Raw genomic sequence first — 24,024 nt, forward strand, 5'->3', positions numbered from 1 at the left:
CTCACTTTGTTCCAGCTTACCCTTTCCCTTCCCCGTGTCCTCAAGTCCATCTCTAGTAGGTCGGTTTCTTTATTCCCGTCCTGCCCCTAGGTTCTTCATGACCTTTATTTTATTTTTAGATTCCATATATATGTGTTAGCATACGGTATTTGTTTTTCTCTTTCTGACTTGCTTCACTCTGTATGACAGACTCTAGGTCCATCCACCTCACTACAAATAACTCAATTTTGTTTCTTTATATGGCTGAATAATATTCCATTGTATATATGTGTCACATCTTCTTTATCCATTCATCTGTCGATGGACACTTAGGTTGCTTCCATGTCCTGGCTATTGTAAATAGAGCTGCAATGAACATTGAACCCACGGTCTTTTAATTGAGATCACACACCTGGTCTCAGGACTTAATGAAACTCAGGTTCTTGATTCTCATCACAGAAAGAATTCAGTGAGAGACAAAGTGATAGGTAAGAAGTGGATTTATTTAGAGAGAAACACACTCCACAGACAGAGTGTGGGCCATCTCAGAAGGTGAGAGGCACCAGCGTACAGGGGTTGTCAGTGTTTATAGGGGTGGATAATTTCATAGGCTAATGAGTGGGAGGAGTATTTCAGCTGTTTTGGGGAAGGAGTGGGGAATTGGACCATGGCCCACTTTTTGACCTTTTATGGTCGGCCTTGGAACTGTCATGGCGCCTGTGGGTTTGTCATTTAGCGTGCTGATGTGTTACAGTGAGCATATCCTGAGGCTCAAGGTCTACTGGAAGTCGAATCTTCCGCCATCTTGGACCTAGTTAGTTCTCACCAGTTTTTGTCATGTCCTATGGCTGTCATTCTTTTAAAGGTTGTGCCCTGCCCCCTTCCCTCCTGTTTCAGGATCACTTCTGTTTTTGTTCCTCTGGGGGCTTGTTCAACTGCTTTTCTCTTTTCCCTTTACCATTTTGAGGTGACTTGCAATTCGGGGGCCTTTCTGACACAAACATTGCTACTATGAACAAAGGTGAATAAATATCTGTTTAAATCTCTGCTTTCAGTTCTTTGCTGGATTATATAGTAATTCTGTGTTTAATTTTTCAAGGAAACTTCCTAAAAGTTTCTTTTTGAGATAGCTGTCTATCTTTGTCCATGACAGCAATGGACAGTATCATTACTGTGTATTTTCCTCATACTGTGGACAAGTAATATGCTAGTTGTCAAATACATATTTTGCCATATACATACAGATACATATGCCACCAGGTAAGCAAGCACTCAAAAAACTGACTAAGGAAACAGAGGAATATCTGAAGGAAAATAGGGATTGGTGGAAATCTGGGAAACATGTAAGGCTTCATACACATTTCTGCAGCCTAGGGGAGTGGCCAGCAACTGTGAAGCAGAGCTGGTAGTAACCCAGACCAGCCAAGTCTAACCTCAGGGATCCTCAGAACAGGAAACAGAGATCAAGATATTACCTGGGGCAGACATGGCTCTGCAGGTGCTCCCCAATTCTGGGAAGGCAACCCTCAGGCCAGTGTTGCTCAGTCTTTTTTCCATTATCACCCCCCAACTAAGGATCCTTTGTAGACTTTCCTAATTGTCCCCCCCACCCAATGTTAATACTAATATCCTATAGTATTATCCTATAATTATGATAAATATCCTAATTATCTGTTTATACACTGTATTATATCTTTGCTATATACATAAAAATTGCAAGATATTTTTCACTTCCATGAACAAATTGTCATCTGGTTTCAATATTGTCCCCGCTGAGAAAGCGTGCTTTATACTGCATTGGGTGTAATAGTCTTTTGTAGTTTTTGTCTCCATCTCTCCAAATCAAAACAAAACAATCACCAGTTCACCCCCACTCTCCCACCCTCCCCCCCAAATTCCAAACAAAAATCAAAAGAACTTTTTGGTGAACTCCCATGTGGTTCTTGTAAATCCCACATTTTATCTGGGAGACGTGTAGGAGATAATATGGGTGCTAATAGTCTTGTCATGCAAGTGTTCTTTTTTTAGTCCAGTTGTCTGAGTACTTTGGGATGACTACAACTGCTGTGGAAATGCAGGGCCTTCATTATGCACTCACACAGAGATATTTTTTTTAAGTTTATGAAATACATTTTCAATGTGTGATAAAATAATTTGTTATTTCAGCCACTCTCCTGGCAAGGCCCCATTATTGGTTCCATCATTATTCTTCTTGTGTTGATTAGGAGGCTGAAGCAGAGAGAGATTGAATTCAACAGCATGTGAAATATTTGTCACTGAAACAATGTGGGCAAGTCAAGCAACTTGTGCCTCTTTTAAAGAAGGTCTGGCCTAGACATGTTATGGCTAAAGAGATCTGAATATGCTGCTTCCTTAGGGTGTGTGCTTATTTGAGCCTTATGAAATCCATTTTAATAGTGGAAGATAATTCTTTGAGACAGAAGATACTGTTCCTGTGTATATACTAGTATATATATATATATATGTATGTTGTGTGTGTGTATATATATTGGATGCAGGTATGTGGATATATGGATATATACACACACACACTATATGCTATATGTATATAGTATAGTATATTCAGGTACTATATATGTAGTCCAAATGGGCATTGGAAAAATCTGTTTGTTGCATCATTTTTTTAAACTAACTGGATTAGTTATCTGTTGCTGTGTAACAGACTACCCCAACACTCCACAGCTTGCAACAGTGCACGTTCATTGTCTCTCAGTTTCTGTGGGTCAGGAGTCTGGCATGGCTTAGTTGGGTGCTCAGCCTTATGGTCTCACAAAGATGTAATTAAGTTGTTGGCTGGGGCTGCGATCTCATCTGAAGGCTCAATGGAGAGGATTCAGTTCTAAACACTCACGTGGTTGCTGGTAGGATTCTGCCGGCCTCCCTTGGTTCCTTGCCATGTGGGCCTCTCTGTGCAGCATCTCACAACATGGCAGCAAGCAAGAGGGAGGGCAAGAGGGTGCAAGCAAGGCAAAAGCCATAGTTTTTTTGTTTCCTAATCACAGCAGTGACATCTCTTTATTTTCTGTATTCTGTTCATTAGGAGCAAGTCACCAGTTGTAGCCCACAGTCAAGGGAAGGGGTTACACAAGGGCATAAATACCAAGAGGTCAGGAACACTAGGAGCAGTGTCAGAATTGCCTGTCATACTGACCTAAGCAGATTGGTGTGCCAGGTTGTATGTACAGTTGTTAAGGTCTTTTTGGTACCTATTGGGAATGGAGAGGGTAAGCTGCACCCACATAACCTCACTACCAGCTTATGAAAAAGTTCTGCAACGCATACAGATGCTTTGTTAATCATTTACAAGGAGACCCAAAGTAGCTTCCTGTTCTGTAAGTTTGATTACATTTCTGTCCTTCTGGGTGCTTCGTTCTCTGCAGGCAGAGCTGATGATATTCCAAAGGCAAGATTCAGCTCTTTTACAGATAGCATCAGGTAGCCAGAATCTTCAGTCCAGTGTCCGGCTACAGGACTATTTAGTCATAAACTGTGGGTGCCTTCCCTAAAGTTGGCAGGTGAAGGCATTGCTAAATTGTCTTAAATCCTCATTGCAAGGATGAGTGTTGCTCTAGAATTTTGAGCTAATCCCCATATCTTAAGTTCTACTAATTGAGGTAATGAGAGTCCATTTCTAATATCCATTATGCTGGTTAGCAAGCCAGTGAAAATTCACTATTTTAACTTTCCTTATGCTAATTATCAAAGCCTCTGGTGGTTTCTGATAAAGATTACCGAGGTTTCTATGGAGTGAAGATTGCTGATTAGAATGCTCATAACCAACGCCTGGAGCATGAAGCCTACATTAGGGCAACTTACTACCTGGTGTATAACTTGAGCTAACACATGCACCATAACATTATGCTGCACATGCTGAAATATTTTGAAGCAAATTATAGACATCCTATTAATCGTTTTCCACATGCCAACTCCTGAACTAAAAGCCTAGTATGTTCTACCTTTAGAAAGATTATTCAGTGTGAAACAAGGTTTTGCCTGTGTGCTTAACAAATGAGAAGCTTTAGAGAAGTGCCCCGTGGTACATGATCTGGTTTTCTTATTTCCCAGATGTCACGTTTCACATCTTGGACCCTCAAATTTCTCACCTCTAAAATGGAGTGATAATAATCTTTCACAGGGTTATTTTAAGGGTTAAGTGAGGGCATATATATGAAATATGCCTGGCACATAGAAAAACTTAAATAATCACTAGCATTAAGAGAAATTCTCTAATAAGAAGTATATTTTTTAAGTAAATAGGCTTTTAAATATTTATCCAAACAAAAATTTTACATAGCAGCAGTATGGGTAAGGTTTCGTTTCTTTAAAAATGATTTTTCTAATCATTTTTTAGATCCATAATTTTATTACTTGTTGTATCTACATTTAACATTTTGATATAGATCCTTCCGTATGTCCTTGTGTATGTTTGCATATGTATGTATATGTTTTTTTTTGAATAACAAAATTGGAATTGTTCTGTTTATTTAGCCCGACCTTGTCATTTATGGACATACTGTGAACATTTTTCTGTGTCATTACACATTCCTTGAAAACATGATTTTTGATGCTTTCATAATATTCCACTGGCATAATAGCTCTTATTGTTGTTTTCTACTTTTTTCACTATTATAGATAATATTATAGTAAATCCATGAATGTAAATATTTGTGTATATTTCTGATCACTTCCTAGGCTAACGAGTGTGCACATTTTAAAGACCTTTTTTTTTCTTTTTACATCTTTATGGAGTATAATTGCTTTACAATGGTTAGTTTTTGCTTTATAACAAAGTGAATCAGTTATACATATACATATGTTCCCATATCTCCTCCCTCTTGCGTCTCCCTCCCTCCCACCCTCCCTATCCCACCCATCCAGGTGGTCACAAAGCACCAAGCTGATCTCCCTGTGCTATATGGCTGCTTCCCACTAGCTATCTATTTTACATTTAGTAGTGTATATATGTCCATGCCACTATCTCACTTTGTCACAGCTTAGCCTTCCCCCTCCCCATATCCTCAAGTCCATTTTCTAGTAGGTCTGTGTCTTTATTCCCGTCTTAGCCCTAGGTACTTCATGACATTTTTTTTTCTTATATTCCATATATATGTGTTAGCATACGGTATTTGTCTTTCTCTTTCTGACTGACTTCACTCTGTATGACAGACTCTAGGTCCATCCACCTCACTACAAATAACTCAATTTCGTTTCTTTTTATGGCTGAGTAATATTCCATTGTATATATGTGCCACATCTTCTTTGATATGTAACACCAATTTGCTTCCAGAAGAATTCTGCCCATTTGTAGCTTCCACCACCAGCTGGCTCTGGGTATTATCAGCTTTCTTGCTGTATGACTTGAATGAATCACAACCTCTTAGGAACTTGCATTTGTCACTAGGAAAGCAGGGCTAATTAGTCTATCCTCATGGGATTGTTGTGAAGAAGAAATGAAGTTGTTAGCTCCAGTCTTCTGATTCTTACTCCAAAGACAGTGAGAGTTAATGCTCTGTCATTAACTAGTTGTGTGACCTCAGTCCTCTTCCAAGGTTTTAATTGTGTTACCTTGGGCTAGTTGCCCTGAACTGCTCAATTCCTTATCTATGAATTGACTATATAGTGTCCACACATGCATGGCAGTCACAACCCTAAAAAGAGCGGACATTTCAAAACCCAGTGATAATTCCAAGATAGAGGAAAAGAGCAAATAAAACTGTCATTCAAAAGAATAAACTCACAAAGATGACATAAGAACACTAGTGTAATGTTCTGCTGACTATATATTAGAGACTTCTATTTCGTGCTTGATTATGTGAATTCTTTCAATATTCTTTTCATTACTTGAATCACTTGAAGAACTGATGAAATATTTTCTGTCCCTCTTATTTCCCAGCTTTCAACTTAAATCTGTTGATAATACTTTTTAATCCCACTCTTGGGTGCTCAAATAGATTGATTTACTTGATATTTATTCATTAGATGCCATGAGAATATTACCAGGATTCTGATTTTTAACAACTTATTTCTAGATCAGTTAAGTAATAGCAGCTGCTCTCTTTTTGCATATCCCACTCCCCATCAACTCATCTCAGCCTGCTCTTATCTCTAGAGTTTTTAGTCCCGAGAAATATAACCTTTGCAGTGAAAACATCTTAGTGAAAATGAGTGTTCTGCAACTGATAACAGTTTTTGTTCCTTCCACGAAGTTTAAATCCATGCCTTTACCTTGACTGTGAGACTCAGGAATCCAAAACCCCTCAATGGCTCATTTGAATTCATCATGGTTGTGATAGACTACTCAGCGGTAAAGCTTCTGGGAATCCCTTAAGTCAGCCAGCTGAAATTCTGGGGTATTATCTTCTATGAAACTAGATGAAACCTGGGAAGTTAAGCTCTTTCCTGAAATGATAGAAAGTGGTTTCCTGAGCTTGAGATGAGTCTCTGTCATTATTTGCATAGTGATCAGAAGTCATGTCCCTGCACAGTGGACTGTGCAGCACAGGGGCCAGGAATCAGGAAATCTGAGCTCTGGCCCTGCCTTGGCTGCACTCTCCTGGCCATGGTGCTTGGACTAGTTATTCTCAACTGCACTATCATTTTTTGTAAAATCAGGGATTGGACTAGGAGGTCATTTTCAATTCTGACATTGTATGATTTTTTTTTTTTCCGAAACCACCCTCCTTTTCCCCAGTGTGTAAATACCAAGATTTTTAACTGTGATTAAAAATCTTCCAACAAGCAAAAGCCCAGAAGCAGACGGCTTCACAGGCAAATTCTATCAAACATTTAGAGAAGAGCTAACACCTATTCGTCTCAAATTCTTCCAAAATGTAGCAGAGGGAGGAACACTCCCAAACTCATTCTATGAGGCCACCATCACCCTGATACCAAAACCAGACAAAGATGTCACAAAGAAAGAAAACTACAGGCCGATATCACTGATGAACATAGATGCAGAAATCCTCAACAGAATACTAGCAAACAGAATCCAATAGCACATTAAAAGGATCATACACCAGGATGAAGTGGTGTTTATCCCAGGAATGCAAGGATTCTTCAATATATGCAAATCAATCAATGTGATACACCATATTAACAAACTGAAGGATAAAACCCATATGATAATCTCAGTAGATGCAGAAGAAGCTTTAGACAAAATTCAACACCGATTTATGATAAAAACTCTCCAGAAAGTAGGCAAAGGGAACTTACCTCAACATAATAAAGGCCATATATGACAAAGCCACAGCCAACAGCATTCTCAATGGTGAAAAACTGAAACCATTTCCACTAAGATCGGTAACAAGACAAGGATGCCCACTCTCACCACTATTATTCAACACAGTTTCGGAAGTTTTAGCCACAGCAATCAGAGAAGAAAAAGAAATAAAAGGAATCCAAATCAGAAAAAAAGAAGTGAAATTGTCACTGTTTGCAGATGACAGGATACTATACATAGAAAATCCTAAAGATGCTACCAGAAAACTAGTAGAGCTAATCAATGAATTTGGTAAAGTTGCAGGATACAAAATTAATGCACAGAAATCTCTGGCATTCCTATACACTAGTGATGAAAAATCTGAAAGAGAAATTAAGGAAACACTCCCATTTACCACTGCAACAAAAAGAATAAAATACCTAGGAATAAACCTACCTAAGGAGACAAAAGAACTGTATGCAGAAAACTATAAGACACTGATGAAAGAAATTAAAGATGATACAAACAGATGGAGAGGTATACCATGTTCTTGGATTGGAAGAATCAACATTGTGAAAATGACTGTATTATCCAAAGCAATCTACAGATTCAGTGCAATCCCTATCAAACTACCAATGGCATTTTTCACAGAACTAGAACAAAAAATTTCACAATTTGTATGGAAACACAAAAGACCCCGAATAGCCAAAGCAATCTTGAGAAATATAAATGGAGCTGGAGGAATCAGCCTCATGGACTTCAGACTATACTACAAAGCTACAGTAATCAAGACAGCATGGTACTGGCACCACAACAGAAATATAGATCAATGGAACAGGATAGAAAACCCAGAGATAAACCCACACACATAAGGTCACCATATTTATTTATTTATTTTTTTGTGGTACGCGGGCCTCTCACTGTTGTGGCCTCTCCCGTTGCGGAGCACAGGCTCCGGACGCACAGGCTCAGTGGCCATGGCTTACGGGCCTAGCCACTCTGCAGCATGTGGGATCTTCCCGGACCAGGGCATGAACCCGTGTCCCCTGCATCGGCAGGCGGACTCTCAACCACTGCACCACCGGGGAAGGCCCCAAGGACACCTTATTTTTGATAAAGGAGGCAAGAGTATACAATGGAGAAAAGACAGTGTCTTCAGTAAATGGTGCTGGGAAAACTGCACAGCTACATGTAAAAGAATGAAATTAGAACGCTCCCCAACACCATACACAAACTCACAATGGATTAAAGACTGAAGTATAAGGCCAGACACTATAAAACTCTTAGAGGAAAACGTAGGCAGAACACTCTGGGACCTAAATCACAGCAAGATCCTTTTTGACCCACCTCCTAGAGAAATGGAAATAAAAACAAAAATAAACAACTGAGACCTAATGAAACTTAAAAGCTTTTGCACAGCAAAGGAAACCATAAACAAGACAAAAAGACAACCCTCAGAATGGGAGAAAATATTTGCAAATGAAACAATAGGCAAAGGATTAATGTCCAAAATATACAAACAGCTCATGGAGCTCAATATCAAAAAAACAAACAGTCCCGTTAAAAAATGGGCAGAAGACCTAAATAGACATTTCACCAAAGAAGACATACTGATGGCCAAGAGGAACATGAAAAGATGCTCAACATCACTAATTATTAGAGAAATGCAAATCAAAACTACAATGAGGTATCACCTCCCACCAGTCAGAATGACCATTATCAAAAAAGCTAGAAACAATAAATGCTGGAATGGGTGTGGTGAAAAGGCAACCCTCCTATACTGTTGGTGGGAATGTAAATTGATACAACCACTATGGAAAACAGTATGGAGGTTCCTTAAAAAACTAAAAATAGAACTACCATATGACCCAGCAATCCCACTACTGGGCATATACCCTGAGAAAACCATAATTCAAAAAGAGACAGGCACCACAATGTTCATTGCAGCTCTATTTACAATAGCCAGGACATGGAACCAACCCAAATGTCCATCGACAGAGGAATGGATAAAGAAGATGTGGCACATATATACAATGGAATATTACTCAGCCATAAAAGAAACGAAATTGAGTTATTTGTAGTAAGGTGGATGGACCTAGAGTCTGTCATACAGAGTGAAGTAAGTCAGAAAGATAAAAACAAATACCATATGCTAATGCAAGTATATGGAACCAAAAAAAAAAAAAAAGGTACTGATGAACCTAGTTGCAGGGCAGGAAAAAAGAGGTAGACATAGAGAATGGACTTGATGACATGGGGTGGGAGGGTGAAGCTGGGGCGAAGTGAGAGTAGCATCGACATATATACACTACCGAATGTAAAATAGGTGGCTGGTGGGAAGCAGCCACATAGCACAGGGAGATCTGCTCTGTGCTTTGCGATGACCTAGAGGGGTGGGATAGGGAGGATGGGATGGAGGCTCAAGAGGGAGGGCATGTGGGGACATGTGTATGTATATGGCTGATTCACTTTGTTATACAGCAGAAACTAACACAACATTGTAAAGCAATTATACTCTGAAAAAGATGTTAAAAAAAAGATTTTTAAATTTGTCTGACAAAGTCTTGAAGTCTGCATAAAAATTCAGGAGTTGAAGCTAAGTATGGATCCAAGAGCATCAGAGATAATTCATGTAACAAGTAGATGGTCACGCGTTGAGGTGTTGGTAACAATATATTTAAAAATAAGACACACACTTTTACTTTTTTTTTTTTGCCATGCCATGTGGCTTGCGGGATCTTAGTTCCCCGACCAGGTATTGAACCTGGGCCCTTGGCAGTGAAAGCGCGAAGTCCTAACCACTGGACCGCCAGGGAATTCCCAGACACATGCTTTTAAAAAAATACTAATTAGCAAGAGAGGGTAGTAAGCACGTGGTACTGATGTTCCAATTTCATTTTAAAATCCTATGCACGTGAGCTGAATACACCACATATTACAAAGATTGTAAATCTCTTAGATGTCTTTGAGTATTGGTGCCTGGTAATAGGTACGTTGGCTTGTTTTCAGTCCATGTCTTCTGTAAATGCAGACTCTTCTGGAAAATTTGGAGAAAGCCAGTTACAGTAATAATAGTTGTAGCTATAATTTATTGAGTGTTTACCAGGAGCCAGGCCCTGATGAGGAAGTGGAGGCACACGTAGGTTAAATTACTTGCACGGTGTCATCAGCCAGTGTACAGAGCTTAGTACGCATACAACTTTGAAGCAGACACTCGAAGTGTACAGCATTGTACTTGCTTTGCTGTTGCTCTTTTACACTCACAGCCGACTGGAATCTTTGGAAATTTTGGAGCCATGTTCTCCTCACTGTTCTGGATGGAATTTCCAACCAGTCTGTTACTTTTCTGAGCCCGTTCTTGTACTCTGTTGTGCTAAATTCAGAGACAATGAGAAAATAGGAATTTGTGGCTACCGTAAGTCTTCACGTACCTCATGTAAACCTAAGGCAGACACAGAATTGAAAACTGAAACAGCTCTGGCTGGGCTGCATTGAAATAGCAGAAAAATAGGGGCTGTATCCGCAGCTTGTGTGGACTAAGAGTGTTTTAGTCACAGGTCTTTGGTGGATCAAATCTGTTGTAGGATCGGGCTTGGATTCAGCTAGGCTCTTGGTGCAAAATTAAGGCTGTTAGTTTGACCAACAAGGCCAGGAATTAATACAGAATTCTGGACAGAGCAACTTGAATTGCAAAGCTAATTTAATTTTTTGAAGGTACATCTAATAGTTAAACTTCAGTTGTGTGCTTAAGCCCTGGAGCATGCTAATTAATGCTAATGAGCTCTCTGAGGTGTCCAGCTGTTCCTCTTGGTCATTCTCACCCCTTCTGTCAGTGGTCATTTCTTATTCTGTATCCCCACTCTATGGTAGAACTTCATCTCTTGCTGAAGGACCCCTTGGTGTGCCCACACTCTGTGGGACTAGGGGCACCAGGTAGAGCCCCAAGCAGATGATGGGGAGGACACTGGGGTGTCTGCCTGTTAAGGAGAAAAGAAGCCTTGTATTTCATGAGCCCAGGTTTGTTGGAGTGATGTTTCTTGTCACTTTCAATATCCTCAGAATTCCGTTTGCTGCCTGGGATTTGACCCCTTATTCTTTGTCTAGGTTTCTTTCTTAGATTCTGGCTAAACTATTTTTTTCTGAATTTCCTTGGTAAAGGAAAATGATGGGTTTTTGAGAGTTGAGTTGTTGATACCCAGTTTAAGAAGAATTTAAAGGCTATAATTAAAAATTTTCTTGATCACTGGCCTTTGATGAGGATGTAGCTTTTGTTACTTTTAAAGACATTGATGTTTGTTAAAGCCCACTAGTTTTTCTACTCTTTGCACTTCTTGATATGTTTGAAATATTTCATAATTTAAAAAATTGCTGCACTTCCCCCAAAAAGACTTATTCCATTTTTAAGCAGAATTAAAAAAAAAACATTTTATATAAAATGTTTTTGAGTAGGTATTACCTGCACATAAATGTGTTAAATTATATTTGCAGCAGAGCCATTTATGTTCTTTTGCTCTTGCGCTCTCTGAAAGCAGCGTACCCTGTACTGACCAGCTATGTGACCTTGGGCAAGCCGTTTAATTTTCTGAGTCTCACTGTTGTCATCTGTAAAATGAGGATAATACAGGAACCTATTTCAGAGAGTACTTGTGAGGAGTGAATGAGTTGCATACATAAAATGCTTAGGAGCTGACTTGGCATACAGTAAATGATCAGTTGTTACTGTTTGGAAAAATATTTATTTATTTATTTATTTGGCTGTGCCGGGTCTTAGTTGCGGCTTGCGGGATCTAGTTCCCTGCCTAAGGATCCAACCCAGGCCCCCTGCATTGGGAGAGAGGAGTCTTACCCACTGGACCACCAGGGAAGTCCCAGTTGTTACTATTATTTAAAAAGAAAAATGCAAGGAAATTATAGGCAAAAACTTAATTTTTTCATTATGACATGATAGACAAATGTTTAGCGGTTATAATGAGGCTGTTTTGGAGTCAACCCAACCTGATTTTAAATCTCCGTCCCCTCTCTGATAGGGTATATACGAACTTAAGATAAAAAGAGAATTATCTGGGCACCCATTGGATTTGTTTATTGTCTAGGCATCAGTTGGATTTACTTACTCTGTTAGAGACAATTCATTGATTAAATGTACCAGCATGCTGCTAACCATTTTCTCTCTCAGAATAGGGAAGAAACAAGGGGAAATTATGACTGAGCTTAAATCTGATGAATAGTGAAAAAAATGACTAATAAAGGGAATTGATAGGAACCTTGTTGTTTTTTAGTTTGGTAGTATAAGAGTTGGTACAAGACTTGGTACTAGGACCCTTTGGTGCCAGGCACCGAGCCAGTGCTGCTTCAATGTAAGGAAGATTGTCTTACAATTAGGCCTGAGACAGAGGGAATAAGGAGTATAAAGCATCCCATCCATGGAGGTTTCTAAGCAAGATCACAGTTGTCAGAAATGTCATGGGTGGATGTATGTGGCACTGCATGGGAGGCTGGCTTTGATGTTTAAAAAAATTACTGATAATTATACCCAACAGATACACATGAACAAGCCATATTTTGCATGAAGTCTAAGTCAGAAAAACTGAAATTATATACAAGTCACATTTTAAAAAATGAAAAATGGAAATAGACTTATTGAGTCACACTGGAGGGTGGGAGACCAGTGACTAAATGCCTTTTAGCCAACAAAAGGTTCATGTCAGATCAGGGTTTATTTGCAAATTGGCAATATGGAAATGGCTTTGTCATCTTCCATTGTGATATTTGATCCCAGGACAACTCCTTAAACTGGATGGTCCACTTCCATTTCTTTGCTGAGAGTTTCCTATCTGGACTAGGTAATATAATGTGCCTTCCAATTTTTAGATTTCATTATTTTGGAATATATTCTTTTCCTTTACAAACTGTGAGATTAAATGTTCTCCTTAAGGAGAGAGGAAGCTTTATAATGTGAAGCAAAGACATCTAAATTACTGTATCAGTTTAATGTTCTGCAGTTACATTTAAAGATTTTGAGTTACTTATCAAAATAAAAGTGAATCTCACTCAATAGTTTATTAGCCCCTGTGGGAAAATTATATTGAAGTCATACAGTCTGTTAGGATATTCCTACTTGAAAAGCATTATATTTAAAATAATTTGTGGATGCAATTAAATATTGATTTGTATATTAAGAATCATGCCATTTAGTTTGGGCGTAGGGCTGAAATACCTGCTTTATGTATCAGGCTTTTTGAACATAATCAATAGGGAAGGGAAGGAAAGCCCTTGCTGTGTACCCAGCATCATACTAGGTGTCTTCACACGTGCAATCTCATTAAAACCCTACAGCCCCCAGTGTTGTAAGATCCTGGATCCTGGACTCTTAATCCAGATTGCCTTGGGTCAAATCAAGGCTCTACCTCTTGGTTATTATGTGATTTTGGTCCAGATGCTTAATTTCTCTGAGCCTTGGGTCTCATCCAAAAGAAGAAAATACTCTCTAAGGCAGATAGGAGGGTAAAATAAGCCAGTGCAGATGAAGTACTCAGCACAGTTCCTGGCACACAGTGTGTGCCAGTACATTTGAACTCCTGTTGTTTGGTGTTATCCTGGTTTTATAGATGAGAAATCCTAAATATAAAAGAATTGGACAGCATCAGATTAAAAGATACTTTATTGTGGCAAAGAATCCTTTCCTGGAGAAGCATTGAGCAGTGTTCTCTTATCTTTTGATGAGAAAACTGAATGAGGATTCCTCCCTTCCTCCCTCCCTGCGGTTGAAGTGGGCTAGAGGCAGATCAGACAGAGCCTTAGGTATTAAGAGCAGTGGAACACTGTTGAAGGGTTGAAGCAGGGAAGCGACATTTTCTTTTTTCCACCATTTATTCATACTGTTATGATTCTACATAACGGAAATGAAAAGATTCTGAGAAAGTTTTTTGTAAACCAACTTAATAAAAAAAGTTTAGAATCAAAAGGGAAGTGATATTTTTAAAGTAAACTCAGTGTGTACCTTTTTATCAAAAGGTGAGTGGTTTTATAATGCACACTTCAGCATCTGAGATTATGTCACTTTCTAACTCCTCTCGGCTAATCAGGATTCTTCAGGACTCATTTTAAGTCCCTGCTTTGCTGTCAGTTCTTTCCACAGCATTCCCTTCCTTTTGTCTTTCATTCTTCATTCTTTCCTTGTTTGGTTTTTTTTCGTTTCCTATGGCAGCCCCTGTTATCCTGACCTTTCACCACACTTTCTAGGATGCCAACTACTGGGCAGATCGCACTATAATTCCAAAATTCACACTCATCAGCCTGGCATTCAAAAGTATCAGTTGGTCCGTCTTATGATTCATCAACATTGAGCATGTATTTTGTGCCAGATTCTGCACCAGACAATAAGGATTCAAACGTAAGTAACTTTTGTTCCCTGTTTCTGAGCACCTTACCATCTAGTGTGGTAGACTTGTAAGCCGATGATTGATGGGTTGATTGATAGATTCATTCGTTCATTCAGTACACATTTACTGCATGCCTTCTGTGTACTGGGCATTGTTTTCCTAGGGGTTACATCTTGAACAAGACAGACAAGGCCTCTAGCCTTATGGGATTTGAATTCTAGTGGGATTAGATGATCACGAAAGAGATTTAGATGAACAACCATTTACTGAGTGTCTACCAGAGGCTAGGTACTGTGGTAAGCAGATCAGACATTATTTTGACAAATTCTTAGCACAAACCCAAGTTACTGTATTATCTCCATTCAAAGATGAGGCAGTTGGGCTTCCCTGGTGGCGCAGTGGTTGAGAGTCCGCCTGCCGATGCAGGGGACACGGGTTCGTGCCCCGATCCCGGAAGATCCCACATGCCGCGGAGCGGCTGGGCCCGCGAGCCATGGCCGCGGAGCCTGTGTGTCCGGAGCCTGTGCTCCGCAACGGGAGAGGCCACAGCAGTGAGAGGCCCGCGTACAGCAAAAAAAAAAAAAAAAAAAAAAAAAAAAAAGATGAGGCAGTTGAAGGTTGGAGAATTTAAAGTGCCCAAGGTTTCACAGCTAGCTTGGACTCAACCCTAAAACCTTTTAAGAGTGTTGTTGCCTAATTACAGGGCTATTTGTGAGATGTTTTATGTGCTGTTGTCTCTTCCAGGAAAGAGCAGAACTAAGGTGGGAGGAAGAGTATGTGTGAGCAGGTGGGGAGTTTGCAGGGGAGTGGAAACATTGGAAGTGTAATAGTCTCGTCTCCTGCTGCATCCAGTCCGCTTAACTGCACATGGACTGATGTTCCCACCCCCGTGCGTTTTGTTAATCCCTCTGCTTGGCCCTTCCCCTCACTCTTGTATGTCACACTCATAACCAGGCTTGGGTCTTATACAAACCATTCACCTTCTAGCAGCTTCTGCAGGTCCTCCGTTTACGCAAGATCAGTCTCTACTTCCCTTCTTCCATTGACCTTTTTTTTTTTTTCAAGTGCGATAATGTTTCTCAGAGGCTGTGTTGTTTTTCAGTTATTTTGCATTCTTCTAATTCCTCCCAAGAGACCGATGATGCCCTCTTGAGTAGAAGCATCATGTCTTATATTCATCTCATTCCTCACAGCAGCAGTGCAGTCTTTTACACACAGTGGGCACGGATACTGTTTCCGGTACTTATTCCAAAGCCATGATCCAAAAGAAAGCTTGTTTTCTGAGGCGGGAGGAGAGGTCTTCCAGTGCCTAATCTGGTTATCACAGTACCTAGCTTCTGGTAAACACTCAGTATGCAAACAGTTGTTCTTCATCTAATTATGGCCAATCTTTTATCATTGTGATAACTAACTGAGCAATTCTCTTTTGTTAAGAGCTCCCTATATATGTGTCTTTTGAGAACTGCTTTAGAACTTTGTAATTTTTTTTTTTTTTGGCTGTGCCACACAGCTTGTGGGATCTTAGTTCCCCAACCTGGGATCAAACCCAGGCGCCTGGCAGTGGAAGCACAGAGTCCCAACCACTGGATGGCCAGGGAACTCCCCAAGAACTTTGTAATTTTTATAACATCTAATATTACCCTCTTCTCCTCTGCTTGGACCTTCCCCTCACTCTGTATGTCACACTCATAACCAGGCTTGGGTCTTATTCAAACCATTCATCTTCTAGCAGCTTCTGCAGGTCCTCCCTTCATGCAGCCCTCTTCGGGGACTCATAGGTAAATCAGAGCTTCTTAAGGAAGCATCAGTTTGATAACAAAATAAAGATAGCGTCTGGATCTAGCCACATTTAGTTCCAACTTATTCTGCCTTCTCTTCAGGCAAGCTTTTCGTTTTCTGTAATAATCAGCTATTTTTCAGACACTTCTAGAGTGGGGAATTGGTGAAGTGTTTTGAATCTGAAAGACGTGACTCTGGGACCCCTCTGTGGGAACGTGTCTGACCAGCACAGCCCTGGTATTAGGGAAATGAGCCTGGGAGGTCTCCCTTGTCTGTACATTGGCAAATACAGAAAGATGGCCTGGTAACAGGGAGAAGAAATTCTCAGAGGGGAAGGACATAATCAAATCAAGCTGGTTTATGGTTTGTCAGTCCAAAAAGCTTTTAAGTTAAGCTCTATCTATAAAGGTGGATCCACATAATGTTTGTTCTGCATTTCAGGCATCACTGTGTGATAAGTGGTGTAAATTTAGCCCCTTTAAGCCTGATCTCTTGGGGGTTGAATTTTAAGCATTGAAACTATTCGAAAGGACTCTATCCATTGGGTTTTGATTTGGTCCTTCCTTACCAAAGAGACGGACTAAATAATGGCTTGGCCTCCCTGGTAGGTTTTGTGTTTTTAATTCATTTATAGGTCTCTCTCTGTCTGCCCCTGTTCTCCACCTTCTATTTCTAACTGTTCTGCTTAAAAAGACTAAAGTGGTATGAGAGAGGGGGAAAAAAGGGAAAGAAAATCAACTGTCACAGTGTGAGCATAATTGATTCAATAAATAATGTCTTTCAATTCCCAAGGCAAACCCCAGCGTCTTCACTTGTGTCAGTTAGCGCTCAGCTCAGTAAATGGTGGCGTTCTTAATTTAGACAGATGGGGAGAGCTCACCTGTGCTCACTTCCTAAGGAAGGAGTCAGCTTTTCTGGTTTTAAAGACATTCCGACTAGACTTATGGGCCCACTCTGCCAAAAGAAGCTTGCAAAGGAATTACCATGGCTATTTTTATTCTTCCTGAAAATAGAAGGAAGGCATTTAATTATTGCCCAGGGGTTTGTTGAAACAAACAAAAGAAGTTGAGACAAGGGGAATGAAATCTATTAGTCTGTAAGTTCCATGAAGGCAGGGACTTAGGTTTGTTCACCACTTCATCTCCAGTGCACATAGCAGGTACACAATAAATATTGGTTAACTGTTCTGTTGTTGAGCGAGAGAGAGCAGAAGTGAGCACAATTCAGATCTTAGGTTAAGCATTAAGTTAAATTTCATTCCACTGGTTGTTTCATCCCCCAACCCCTCCTTTTCCCCCTAGTTCTTAAAAAGGTGAGTAGCTCTAAGAGTACAAGAGTATATTACTGTATCTTCACAAATGATTAGGGACAATTATTTCCTCAATTCCCAGGCTTGCAGAGGTGGTATCAAGCTGCTTTTTACAAATTCTAGTATATGAACTAGTTGTGCTTCGGAACCACATGAGGAATATTTGCAGATTCCATGCCCCAGTCCTCGAAGTTCTGATTGAATGGGTCTGGGTAGGGCTTGGGAATCTGTATTTGCTTTTGTGGGTTCCCCTAGTAATTCTGGTGTGCACCTGCACTATCCAGTCAACCTCCCAGTCCCCTTGGCTCTCTGGTCTAAGTTGCAACTTTGTAAAAGTGATTCGCCTAAGGTACCCAGCACAATAATTGGCAGGGCTGTGACCAGAACCCAGGTCTCTTGACTCTGACAACAGGGCTCCTGGTCCTACAGTCTACTGTTGTGGCTCACCCCACAGTCCGTGCTCCTTGGCCTTGCCAAGATCCTTTAATTAATACTTCCTCCTCTCAAGCTAGTGGCAGTATTTGTGGTGATAGCCAGCTAGAATCTGAAGGACCTTCGGAAACCTCAAGGAAACGTTAGATTTTGTTCAGTGTACTTTAGGACTCAATATATTTTATTGTCTTCTCGAGGTGCATCCCCCTCCTGTGGCTCAGAACAAACCCCAGGTAAGAAGTCCCTGCCTTTCTCTTGTAGGCCCACTCAGTGTCTCCCAGCCCTGCCTGACCATGTGGAGCAAGCAGCTGGTACTTGTTAAAGGTACAGCCCTCTGGGGCCTACTTGAGTCCTATGAAATCAAAGCCTTCCTGTGCGGGGCCTGGGGACCTGCAATTTAAGTTAGCATTGATCATTATTATTCCCTCTCATCCACACTCCTGTCCCTGAGAGCATCGTGTCCCATTCCCCACAATCCAGCTTTGAGTTCCTTAACACCCCAGTTCATAATTATATCACAATCCTGCCTTTCCGTCTGAAGGTTCAGCCTCTGGTACAGGACTTGTCCTTGAAGGAGGAAAGAGGGAGTATCTGCTTTCCTCTTTTTTCCAGGGTAGAATTTGACCGGCCGGGGTGGGTAGGCAGTCAGCTTGATGCGTACAAACAGCTTGATGCGTACAGTCATGGAGTGAGCCTTGCAAGGTTAAGGGGTGCCCTTGAAACCAGAATTCAGTGGCTTTATTACTGGCTTTATTACTTAATAGCTGTATAACGTTGGGAAAATTACTTAACTCTCTTTGAATTTCTGTTTTTCTCATCAGTAAAACGGGGGTAAGAATAGTACATGTTCATAGATTTTGTGTGTATTACACAAGGTGTCCTAGTCGGCTCTCGGACACAGACTCAGATAGACATTTTTATGCGGAGGGTCACTGGAGAGGGCTCTCGGAAACAACTCTTGTAAGGGAGCGAGGCAAGCAGGATTAGGTAGAAGGCGACGTTGAACAGTGATGCAGTTGTGATGTAGGTCCCAGCTGATCCCGTGGGGAACTGTGGCGATGGAATGCCCTTCAGAGTTGTCCCGAATTATGGGCGGGGGCTGGGTCTTTCTACGCTATACCCACCAGCCATGAGATGTGGGCCACCCCTGCAGAGGGGCATGACCTCAGGGAATGCATCTCCCTTTGGCTGAGGGTAGCTGCGTGCCAGCCTATGGTGCTGGCAGAAGGGGGAGGAGTGCCTGAGTCCTGGGGGTATCTCCGTGGTGCACCCTGCACCCACTACCTCAGATAATGCACATACAGACCTTAGCAGTGAGTCTAGCACATTTGTAAGTGTTCAGTGAACACAGGCATACCTCGTTTTATCATGCTTTGCTTTAGCACACTTTGCAGATATTGCACTTTTTACAAGCTCAAGGTTTGTGGCTACCCTGCATCAATTAAGTCTTTTGGCATTATTTTTCCAACATCGTCTGCTCACTTTGTGTCTCTGTGTCACATTTTAGTAATTTCAAACTTTTTCATTATCATTATACTTGTCATGGTGACCTGTGATTTTTAATGTCACTATTGTAGTATTAACTATTACCATGATTATTCCAGCTCAGCAGTGCCACTTAGTAACTGGGCCACTTTCAGGAAGTTCTTAACATCACTTGGATGGCTTTCTTATATTTAAAATGGAAGAGGCACAGTTCTGCTCTGCCTGCTTCCCTGAGTAGTTCTGAGCACATGTGAGGATAAAGTATGTGAAATTGCTGAGTAGAATATTATAAAAATGTAAAGTATGACTACGAGCCTTTTCTGAAAGGAATATGTGGCCATGGCTTGGATTCCTTGAAGGGAAAGGTTGTGATAAATGTAAAAGTGCTTGTCCGTGAAATGTGGCATTTTGATTTTTCTTTCTTCTCTCCATAGGGAATTAGAATAATGGAGATGCTGTTAAAGGAACAGTGTGGTGCCCCCTTAGCTGAATAAAGACTCATCAGTGAGTACCAAAAGCAAAATCAGAATTATTTACTCAAGCCATGTCTTCATGCTTATAAGCCTGAGTATTATGCATCAGCCTCCCCGGGCTATTCATGCTGTACGTTTCCCAGTTATATGCATGGGATACTGCCTCACAGGTTTTTGTTATCCGTTCTGTACCTTTATTTACTTGGTTCTTTGATTTTCGAAGCAGTTTTGTACTACGTTCTGGGTTACAACCGCACTCAAATTGTTTAAACTGTTTAGCACAATCCACCATGATTAGCACCCTCAAGGTGGCATAGGTTTGTAGAGACTGCAGTTCAGAATTAACTGAAGCTCAATTTCATTGTCCTGAGAACAGTGAAAGGAGGGGTTTAAAATTGTATTTGGAGCAGCTTTAAACTGCTTCAACTGTTTAAAAGAAAACAAGAAAGGGGCATGTTGATTGGCCAGTGAAATACAGACATTTTACCAGTCATGAATACTCCTCCCGATTTGGGGGCAGGGTGCTCCCTGAAATGCTATTGAGAAGGATTCCAAGGCCTTGAGAATAACTCTCCAGCTCTGGGTAAGAGTGTTATGATTGATTAACAATGTCTGCCATGGGCACAGGATGAAGAATATAACACTTGTGCTGTAGCACATGGCACTTTTAGGGCAAGTGATGTAGGGTTAACAGATAAGCAGGGGGATTTTGGAATTACTTCCTTTTTTTATTCCTTAAGTTTTTATTGTCTGCCTCAGGGACAATGGTCTTCATGGTGGAAAGCACAGAACAAAATTATCTGAGAGACTCAAAGCCTAAAATAAATTTGTATAGTGGATTTGCATCTTACAAGATTTATTGGACTTTGATTTTTAACGTCTGAGAGAAGGTAAAACCTTTGAGTAGAGCACACATTGTTGTGGGTAGTTCAGAATTACCTCAAATTTCCTTATGTTGGCTTAAAACTAGAGTATACATGGTTTTGTGTAAGCAACTTGGTCTCTAATTTTGATATACAATAAAGTTTGAGAACAGTTAACCAAAGAGGAAGCAAAAGGAATATTTGTGTACGAGAACCTCAGCCTTCAAAGCATGCTGGCCAGGCCTGTGAATGAGAATTGGAGAATCATAAAGGTTCCTGCTTGTTTGCAGGTTTGACTCCCTTCTGATTAATATCAAGCCTCTGTATACATAACACATACTAATACATTTATTTATTATTGGAATGGCTAAGCAAGATAATTTCATTTAGCGCAAGCCTGGAACATGGCAGGTGCTCAAAAAATGTTGGCATGGAATCTAAATGTGGCGTGCTCCCACGTCTCTGTATGTGGAAAAGCTGTGGAGAAGAACTTGGCCATGTCCCCCTGTTTTTCCAGGCTGGCCTCCTGTGAGGCTCACCAAATACCACTAGTACTTGTGCACTTGAGCACAGAGCCCATCTTATCCTGCAGGGTGGGATCTAAAGTCAGCGCCAAGTGAAAAGAGAGGACGAGGAAACTCCACTTACAAGTGTGCATTGGTTTTCAGACTTTATTAGTTATCTGGAAACTTTAGTGAGTATCAGAATCATCTGGAGAATTTGGTAAACACAGCTTGGTGAGTCCCACTGTCAGAATTCCTGATTCATTAGGTCTGCAGGGAGGGGAGCCTGAGAATTTGTGCTTCTAGCCAGTTCCCAGGTGATATTGGTGAGGCTGATCCATGGACCACACTTTGAGAACGATTGCTTTAAATAAGTTCTCATCTCTGAGTTTGAGACAGATGAAATGCAAGCCCCGCAAAAGCTAATAGCTGGGGTTTTGAAACTGTTGTCACGTATTCCATCGACTTTAGATTAATCAGAGGAGGAATGATTTTCTTTGTGGGGCCTTTCCCTGATTTTAGCATCTCAGCTTCTGCTTGTTTGCCCTTTTTTTTTTTTTTTTCTTCTTTTCTTCCCCCTGCTTGAATGTTGACAGGCTCCACAGTTGGAGCAAAGATGACTGAAAAGAAAAGAGTTGAGATTCAACAACAACTCGTATTTGAAATTATCAACTTGTGTTTGTGATTTAGTGTTGCTAATGGGAAAGAGGAAACTAAACAAGTATTACCTCCTGTCTTAAATGACCCATGTTTTTGTTTTTTTGTTTTGCTTTTACTGTGCTGGAGAGCTAAGTCATGAACTCAGGGCTTTGTATTTCCTTTTTTTTAAAAAATTTATTGTATTTTATTTATTTCTGGCTGTGTTGGGTTGCTGCGCACGGGCCTTCTCTAGTTGAGGCGAGTGGGCTCTACTTTGGTTGCAGTGCCGGGCTTCTCATTGCTGTCGCTTCTCTTGTTGTGGAGCACGGGCTCTAGGTGCGCGGACTTCCATAGTTGAGGCACATAGGCTCAGTAGTTGTGGCACATGGGCTTAGTTGCTCCACGGCATGTGGGATCTTCCCGGACCAGGTATCAAACCTGTGTCCCGTGCATTGCCAGGCGGATTCTTAACCACTGTGCCACCAGGGAAGTCCCTGTATTGTTTCTAAAAAGCAACCAATTCCTCCTCGCTGAAGTGAAATAGTTGAGGTCTGGATAACTACGAGTTTAGTGCAGGACAGGTGCATTTAATGCATTTAATGCAACGCAGTTCCCGAAGGATTTACATAGTTGGAACTGTCATAATTTATGACCAGTTTTCTCAGGAGCAAATATGAAGTAAGAGGTGTATACTCTTACCACTTGGATCTACAATTACTGCAAATTAGGGGCTATTGATGAGACTTTAAGCTTTTTTCAAAATCAGCTTCATTTAGGTATCATCTGTGCACAGTTAAAACGACTAATTTCAATGTAGGATTTGGTAAGTTTTGACACATATGTACAGTTATGTAAGCATCACAAAAAACATGATGTGGAACATTTTGAGGCATTGCTGTTGCTGCAGTGCTGTTGCCAGCTTATTACTTTTAGCTCATTTTCTTGACTGATTTTACAAAGTTTGGCAAGTTTGAAATACACCTGTTTTAATGGAACTTTTTAGTTTCTCAAAATTATATCTACTGGAAGTGGGAGAATGTTTGTAGATAGGGGAACTACCTTTTATGAGCAGTAAAATGCTACATTAAAAGAAAAGGCTGTGGGGGGGATTAGCTCCATAGCTGTAGAGCAGAGGTCAGCCAACTGTAACCTGGGGGTCAAATCTAGCCTGTGGCCTCCATTTGTAAATAAAGTTTTATTAGAAAACAGCTATGTTCCTGGCTATGTTCCAGCTACAACAGAAAAGTGAAGAACTGTGACAGAGATCTTACAGCCTGCAAAGCCTAAAATATTTACTATCTGGTCCTTTAAAAAAAAGTTGTCTCTCCCTGGGATTACAGTTTGCCTAAATTAACATCAGGTGGCCTCGTGGTGGTGGCTTGGCCTTTTTTTAATGTAGCATTTGATCACATCTTACCTCTATTCCAAAGTTAATAGTGCAAGAGTTTATTTTTTCTGCATTAGCGCCAACATAACCACTTGGATGGTATTATTTTAAGGCATAAAAAAGCACTAAAATGATCACAACAAGGAAGTTAAGATACCAGCAATAGTGATCATTAAAACTGCTTCATAAAGTTCCAATGCATGTGCATGAATGGGGTAGGAATATAGGCATTTCGTTTAGCAGATAAGATAGCACTGGGATGTGGCAATAGTGTAGGTGCCGTATACAGTGTACTCAAATTTTGAGCTTTGGAATTTTGCAGTTCTTAATGTTTTAAAAAAACATTCCATGGGGTCTGCACAAGTGTGCCTAAGGAGACATTATTTAATATTTTTATATTCTACCACATTTCAAGTTTGCATAATTTAAAGTCACATAGAACGTGACCACATTGGGTAGGGTACCTCACACTAAAGATGCTCCCTAGATCTCTCTGGCCTGTATATCTAAGTGGGCGTTTGATAGTTAAAAAGCTTAGAAAGTGATTTTGTCCTGAGCCAAACGGACAAATGGA

At 40.5% G+C, this 24,024-nt stretch overlaps 1 protein-coding gene across 3 annotated transcripts in view; it reads left to right on the forward strand.

Moving 5' to 3' along the window:
* The window catches only part of PRELID2 (PRELI domain containing 2), a 78,871-nt gene that overhangs the window by 50,132 nt on the left and 4,715 nt on the right, over positions 1 to 24,024 (forward strand). For all 3 annotated transcript variants that reach the window (XM_082623090.1, XM_082623092.1, XM_082623091.1), the window contains exon 6: positions 20,020 to 20,089. In XM_082623090.1, coding sequence (XP_082479216.1) covers positions 20,020 to 20,079 — 60 coding nt within the window. In that variant the 3' untranslated portion in view covers positions 20,080 to 20,089. The remainder of the gene's footprint in view (positions 1 to 20,019; positions 20,090 to 24,024) is intronic.

The sequence above is a fragment of the Mesoplodon mirus genome (assembly GCF_964341445.2).
Source record: "Mesoplodon mirus genome assembly, chromosome: 5".
In the NCBI taxonomy this organism is placed as follows: Eukaryota; Metazoa; Chordata; class Mammalia; order Artiodactyla; family Ziphiidae; genus Mesoplodon; species Mesoplodon mirus.